The sequence below is a fragment of the Neolamprologus brichardi genome, chromosome 10 (assembly GCF_056152115.1).
Source record: "Neolamprologus brichardi isolate AB-2024 chromosome 10, ASM5615211v1, whole genome shotgun sequence".
NCBI classification, from domain to species: domain Eukaryota; kingdom Metazoa; phylum Chordata; class Actinopteri; order Cichliformes; family Cichlidae; genus Neolamprologus; species Neolamprologus brichardi.
In genome coordinates this window covers 12,511,723-12,519,522 of record NC_142113.1, presented here as the reverse complement: position 1 = coordinate 12,519,522, position 7,800 = coordinate 12,511,723, and the positions used below count along the sequence as shown (strand labels likewise).

Genomic DNA, 7,800 nt, shown 5'->3' with positions numbered 1-7,800 from the left:
GGCGGCCATCTGCTGCGACCGGTTGGGGTGAGAGAAGGAAAACAGGATAAAGACATGCTGTGGAAGAGAGACAGAGATTAATAACAGATTCAATGCAGAGAGGTCTGTTAACACATAGTGAGTGAGAAATATACAGTAGATTGTCTGTCATGTGTTGCAATGACCAAAAAAGAAAAAAACTTGCTTGTTATATCAGTGGATGTGCAAATAAACTTGGGTTCATGTTGTGATGGATAACCTACAGTGTTGTTGTCTTTGCTCCACACTGGTTCCACCTCCATTTACATTATACTAATTTACCCCCTTTGTGTCAGCACCTACGCAGTTTCCTGCTAAGAAGGAAAAGGAAAAGGAAGTCTCTTTTTAACCCTCCTCCTGCAATGATTCGGCCTTTTTTGGAAATGCTCTCTACTATCTGAAATCCTCCTCTGTCATGACCTGTACTCCTTCTGACCCAAGCCACCTTAATCTCCAGACTCCAGCTGGATATATATTTTTTATTTTTATTTTTTTTAAAGCTGCACTTTTTCCTCTTTTTTTCATCAAAGCATCTTCTTTTATTGTTTTCTTTCTACTACTGCTCTTTTCCATCTCTGGCTGTTTCTGAGTCATTTCATGCTGAACAGCTTAAGCTGGACCAAAGCAAGAACACAGTATAAACAAAACCCTGGCAGAGATAACGATAGTCTCCCACTGGCTTCTCTTATTCCATCAAAGTAGGCAAAGTCCAACATTATTTATTACTCCCTTACATTATTTTCTTCACCTTTGCCTTTGGCAACCTTAGCTGACCTCTCTTTAAAGTACAGCTCAGCTTTACGGCACACAAACATACGTGTCGCCCTGACTACCTGCAGAAACTCTGATGTTTTTATTATCTGTTGCTAGGCTAATAGGTTGCAGTTTACCAGCTACCAGTTATCAAGAGTCATGATAGCGACGGTGACATCATTGACTGTGAACAGGACACACTTCCTTAGGCCATAGATTCATTACAAAAGAGGCTTCTTCAAAAGTTAAATCAAACTTTATTTCAAAGAGACGGTCCAACATTTTGATTGACTCACGGCGTCTAACAATAGATTATGTAATAGAACAGTAAAAACACACACAAGTGTAGTTTATACCTTTTCAAACCAGGCAGTTTATTTTCTAAAGTTACTTAAACTTGGCTGTATTACTGGATGTGTTTGTTATAACCTACTAACATTACTGTAAACCACAGCAAACTGTAATTGTCTTACCTTTTGTTAAGTTTTTACTTCATTCCAGTACAAATTGAATCAGCTGCAACTTGGTACCTGCTTAAGGTTGTAATCTGTGAAGCTGTAACACTAAGTACCCAGAAAAGCTGCAGTAAGACACAGTAAAACATCTGTGTCTTACTGCAGCTGTTGTGGGGAAAATACTCAGAACAATCCTCGGAGGTGTATTTAAGGACATCCTGACGTCCATGAATTGACAGCTATGTCATCAGAAGGACAGAAAGAATAAAGTCAACAAAGACAGTGTACACTAAATAATGAACATTATCATTAAATTAAAGACTTCATGACAGAGTCTTACATCTTTGGTGTCCTTGAATGCACGCGCTGCTAGAGTTTTGAGAAGAGGCATTGACTGCAATAATGTAGATGTTACAGGAAAGAATAAAGCAAACAGAACATTGAAAGTGGGGGATTTCTGGGGATTTCTTCTCTCACGCAGGTTTCAAGTCCCTGCAAGCAGATTTTCTTTGTTGTAATGAAATGGTCTGAAGCTCCCTGTCTGTGCAAGGTAAGAAATCAAACATGTCTAACATTGTGGTCTCCAGTAATGATTTTAAGGTAATGAGTTTAAACATGCAAAACAACTGTTTTTGATTCTGTAACAAAAAAAAATATTTACAATGAGTCAAACAAAAGAAACATTGTTAAATGTTTGATTTCTACTGTTAAAGATCTATATGTGCACTTGTTCTCGTTGGTCCCTATTTTGGTCCAGTTAAAATCTGAAAAACAGTCAGGTCACATTTTTCCTCATATCCAAGGTAAGAGTCAAAGTCTCTTCCTCCTTGCTCACTGGCCTTCCAGAGGGCAGAAGGAGGGCGGTTTAAGAACTGCTTCGGTTCAGGGGTTGTTGATGATCTGCCTGGGGCGTCCGTAGCCTGTCATGCCAGCTTGAGATGCTCCTTTATTTGTGCCCATTTGCAGGCCGATGACACTTTGGCCTTCTTTCAGCTGTTCCTCTGAGAAATCTCTCCTGTTTTCCTGGGCTTTTCTGCACACACACAAACAGACGTCAGTAAGTGCTCAATCTTCAAATCTCCTTTGTGTTTCATCTTTCCTCAGAGGCTAGTGTATTTACAGGACAAGGAGGAAAAGCTTACTTATGGAACCAGCTGGGGTCTCCTTTGTAATTCCCATCACCCTTTGTGACAGCCACACTTCCCAGAGCCATCAGGGTCCTCTGGACAGCAGCCAGATCTTTGCCTGCAGACATGCAACATCCTCACATCAACAGAGCCCACAGAAATACAAGGAGGAGAACCTGTACTGTATTTTCCCTCTTGAGTCTCAATTGTTACAGTAAAGAAAAGCTCTGGTTTGTTGGTTATCTTACCCTCAAAGAGGTCTACAGTCTGAAAGATGTCAGTTTTGGTGACTCCGTAACTTTCAGCTGCTCTGAGGAACATGGAGATTTGCTCCATCTGCTTGAATGCCATGCCAGAGCTCTTGATGGTCTTGATTGGCTTGTTGGCTCCATACAGGCTGTTGATGAGCTCACACAGCACCTAGACGCACATGGAGTCCTCTCAATACACTGCACATAAAGTGAATTACAATGCTTTATAAGGACATTTACACTTCTGCAAAACTAGAACTCACACATCCATCCTTGAGCCAGTTTTGGAAGCCTGTCTTGTTGGGCTGGGGCCGACCGACTCCAGATCCACACTGGGCAACGATCCACTCCACCAGCCTTTCCTCCAGTTCCGGATCGTATTTCTTATCAATCTTACTCTGAACCTCACGGGTCAGACCGTAGGAGGGACCTCTGTTTGCCATTGTGATCCTAATGGAAGGGAAAGTCAATGTTAGATAGGCTGGTAGCTCAGCAAACTCCACTCCCTGGCAGCATTCTAATATCTGATAGATTTAATAGTGTTCACATTCCGATGCCTGCCCCGCTCACACCCACAGATGCAATCAATCCAGTGAATGTGTTTCCACTGAATGTTCTGTTATTTATGAGGAGCTGTTACTTTGAAACTTTTAGAATGAGGAGATTTTCTAAAAGTGAGCATATTTTTGTTGGTCGTCACTTTCACACCTCAAGAGGCTCATTTATCATTTGAAGTTAGTTTGCTCTTCATATGCCTCAAATCTCTGCTATGTATGAAACAAATAAGAATATTTGCCATATTGTCAGGGTTAGATGGATTAGAAAAGAAGCCGATGACGACCTGAGGACAAGAGTGTGAGCAGGGTACTAACCATGCAATGCACACAATAATCTGAGTTTTCCATTATCCAGGCCGCAGCAGTGCAGCTATTAGCAAATACATTTCTGACAATGGAAATTAAAGTGCTTAATGACTTGAGGAATTCCAACTTTGTTGCACTCTGAAAGTAATTATGGTTGGTTTATCTGACATATTAATGCACAAAGAACTTCCTGTTGACCTCAGCCAAACCACCCTACTCCCTCCATCCTGTTTGCACATTCAGCTGTCATTTCCTTCCTGACTAAGGTAGCTGTGTATATACAAGAATCTAAACATAACAACATAGTGTTGCTCACTATGGAAACGGTCTGTAAGAAAAAAACAAAAAGCCGGCTAAATCAGAGAAATACTATCGCAATACACAATGTGCTTTTACAGATCCAAATCACAGAGTTGCACAACGGCACAACAACTTTGGAATTTTCCAGGAATCCACATAACAGATGGGGATGATTATAGCTCGTTCTCCCCTTTTTTCTCCATTTACTGTGCTAATTTACTGTGATAATATCTGCACATTTAACATCTAAGGTAAGCAGGTGCTCTGCAAATATCAGGATCCAGAATCACATCTGACTCGTAAACAATTGGAGGATCTGTTTTTAATTCTGCAGACTTTAATATACACTTAGAATTATTATAGATAGATGTTGCTCCAGGACATACAGGCACACCTTTAGCCAAACAGAGGATTAGTGTTACGCAATATGTGTTGAAAGTTTGACAGTTTCTCATTGTGTCCACAGCTCCACGCTGGAGCTGCTATAGACACACACACAGATTGTTCTCTGTTCATTGTCTGAGGTTGCAGTGGTTATGTGGTCATGCGGAGGATAAGTGTCTTCCTGTCTCCGGAGTTATTCCAAAAGTTGTTTGTTAACAGCGGCAACAGCGAGGAAAATACTCAGCCATCCAAACTCCTAAGTAGCCTGTTTCTCAATCAGATGACTTCCATCTGTGTGGTGTCCGGACATGCCCGTTACATCAAGCAGCTGCGAACATCAGAACCTGAACGTCTTGCAAGGAATGACGAAATCAGAGAACGCGCTCTTTCAGATTAACCCCATTTTGAGCGTGAAATCTGATGTATGAGTGACACATCAAATGGCCAATGTCCCTGTAACTCACAGCAGCATTTCCAGGGATGATTGTCCACCTAAGCATAATTGTAAAACTGCAACTAGAAGCGTGTGCGCAGGTGTTTATGGAAGCGTGACTTAGAAGCTCATACAGAGCTCTGCACTTAAAAACATAACTGGGAGTGGTCAAGTGGGAACATCTTGTAATCATAAAGTCACATCTACTCCCTCCCATCTCACAATCTCACCCCACAGTGGGCTACTACCACAAAATGATTTGATGCTTAAAGTGACACTCAGCTGAAATTGTGCGTAACACCTCTAAATGACCAAATCATACTTACAACTTGTGTAAGATGAATATCTGAACACTTCCTGATCATTATCATACCTAATTAGAGCATGTCTTATAGTGGGTGTGTGTTTGTTTGTTTCTAATCAGAGAGGAGAACACTGCAGATTAATAATTTAAACTGCATGATCATAGAATCCACTAAATCTAGTATTTTAAGCCTTCATTCTCCCAGACGTCTTACTGTACACCATCGTTTTATTAATCCTCTGCTTCAGTTTGACACAGTGGGACTTTTTAATGCCTGTTTTGTGTAGTTTAAACTAGAAACCGTTAGAAATCTGAGTAAGACACCGTTAAGTTACTCAGATGTCGTTCCATATGTGACCGAGTTACTCATCATCAGTCATTTGTCTCTCTCCACCCTCCAAACTGTTAAACAATCATATTCTAGTAACTTGCAGACATCTGTTACAAGAGGGTTGCACAGCTTTCATAAAATTGCACCATCAGCTCATGTTGAAATCCTTACTATGTGAACACGGTGGATCCAGACCGAAATTATTTCTTCATGCTCTTGCCTTCCTTCATCTTGCACAGTCCCCACTGTTGTATTTCCACCTCATGACAAAAGATAGCAGTCACCACCTAACGTCAGTTTCTCAAACTATAAAATTTTATCAAGGCCCATAAATCTAACAAAAAATGTGGCAGCAGCAAGCTGCCAGTTGCCACTTTCTGAACCAACAACCTGGTGTTCAAAACATACCCTGAAGAGGAAAATTATATACTATTAGGCAGTAGCGATGAGAGGTTTGTCAGAGGCTGAACCTGTTAACATTTCCTGGAATTGTTAGGTCTCACATGCTGTGAGCACGAGGTGCGTGCTCAGAGGAGAAGCCAGACAAAACAAAATGGGATTTTATAACAGAAGAATGCACAGGCTCACCCAGAATCCACACAGGAATGGCTAAATATTAACTCAGTGTATTGCCTCGGCCTGTGTATGACCAAACACAAGCAAGGGGGAAGGAGATAGAGAGCAAGGGTGGAGAGCATGAGAGGCAGTATCATATTTTTCATATTTTCTGCACCAGAATCAGCCACAAGATCCATAAAGAAGCAGAGAAATTGCTGCTGATGAGAATAAAAAAAAAGCAAAAAAATCTGAGAGGAAAAGAAGAGGAGCCTTTACTTACTTTGTGTAGTAGCTTTCTGGTGAATGCAGGTGGGGTTGGTCTGGCGCTGCTGTGTGTCTGCTCTTCTTCTTCCTCTACAACACAGTGCAGAGTGCACAGTACAGAAGTGGCAGGATTAAGCGCAGCAAACACCCCTGAAGTGTTACACTTCAGTAGAAAGAGGGAGCAAGAGAGAGCTACGCCTTTCAGGTCCTCTTATTTCACTCTTATGACCCGCCCCTATGCTCTTTCTCCTTTTCCCCCCTCAAATTGTAATTCCTTATTTAGGAGACGGGCGGGAAGGGAAAAACAAGACATGTGACTTCAGAGTTTGGTGTGGTCACTGAAAAGAATTCTCTGAATTTCACCCTTTACCACTGAAGAACAAGACGGGATTAGGAGGACAGAAGGGAGGCAGGGATGATCAAATCCTCGAGTGGAGCTTGACAGAGCACGGGAAAGGCAGTTCCAGTAATTAGAGAGCAGGGGAGCGCACGTACGAGAGTTTTTAGTGCCTTAAATCAAACTGCTGCTCACTGTGGTCTTTCAAATCAGGCTGAAACTGAAAGAGACAGCAAGCAGATGTCAAATGTAAATCCCCCTGCCTCTCTGTCAGGGTTTTATTTCAGTCACAGTGTCTTTTCTTATAGCTGAAACTTGCTCTTGGCTTTGCACACACTTTCAACAGATACAACGCACAGTTTATAGAGGGAGACACTCCCTCTGAGGCATCTCAGCCTTGTCAGCCACTGTCCATAGAAGCAAGTCAGGACCTGCAGAGTTCTCATGAAATGACTGTTTGAAGCTATCACTGTCTGAAGTCATCAATTAAACCCGCTCATCATGAGTGTAGGTGTTAAAAAATGCTGGGAAGTTTTAATATAAGTGAAGGTTTGTGTCAGACAGACGTCTGATAGAACTTGAAAGGTTTGGTTGTAGTTGAACGTTTCCTCTTTTCTGCACATAAACTGTATCTGCACTCACTTTCAGTAGCAGTCAGCTGTACTTCCACCGTCATAAATGTATTTTTTTTTATTTGACTTTGGGTTATTTTCTTTGAACTAAACAAGTAGCACACACGAGAAAACAGAACAAAATGAGGGTTTTTTTTCTTCCCTTCCTCTTCTACATGAACCCAAAGCAAAGTTCATGTTCATGCAGATGACAGAAATCTGCGTGGGAACATTATCCAGCAAACCTGTAAATGTCAGATATACACAAACACAAGAAATTCCACACGCTGGTGAGCTCGGAGCAAAAGCCAAACACACTCAGCGTTTCTCATCTTTAGGCAAAGCGGTTAAAGGCTTATCCTCCCTGGTTTTTCATCCTTCAGCCGAGACCTGTGACGTAATCACCTGCCTTGAATTTGATGGTTCCCAGTGTCAGATCTACAGACCTTTTCTTGATTTTAAACTTTCCATCTACAAAATCCTGTTTCAATCAAGAAGTGGGAGCTTTGGTTTGGTTTTTTACATATCTATAGGCTGTTCCTGCGCAACAGCAGCATCTGGTGGCTCAGGGTGGCAGATATCAGGTGACATCATCTCACTGCTTCTCCCACTGCACGGGTGCAAACAAGTGCAATTGCAAGTTAAAATATGTTCAAATGAGAACTAAAATGCCCTTCATGTTTAACCTTGTGCTGAGAACGCATTTGAATGTGTTTTATTTCAGGTTGGTGGACATGCCGCTGGGTGTTAATGATCATGCTGGGAGATGCTAAGCTGCTAATTGAAAAAGAGCTGACCCATGGAGAAATAC

The 7,800-nt window shown here is 41.6% G+C and overlaps 1 protein-coding gene across 1 annotated transcript; it reads right to left on the bottom strand.

Annotated features, from left to right (window-relative positions):
* Positions 1-1,005: 1,005 nt before the first annotated feature.
* LOC102791827 (transgelin-like) lies at positions 1,006-6,236 on the bottom strand. The gene is made up of 5 exons (XM_006802133.3): positions 6,058-6,236; positions 2,868-3,054; positions 2,602-2,773; positions 2,369-2,471; positions 1,006-2,259 (listed from the first exon to the last, which is right to left on the bottom strand). The coding sequence occupies exons 2-5, from the start codon at positions 3,045-3,047 to the stop codon at positions 2,109-2,111; spliced, it is 606 nt and encodes a 201-aa protein (XP_006802196.1). The 5' UTR covers positions 3,048-3,054; positions 6,058-6,236; the 3' UTR covers positions 1,006-2,108.
* Between the last annotated feature and the right edge of the window lie 1,564 nt (positions 6,237-7,800).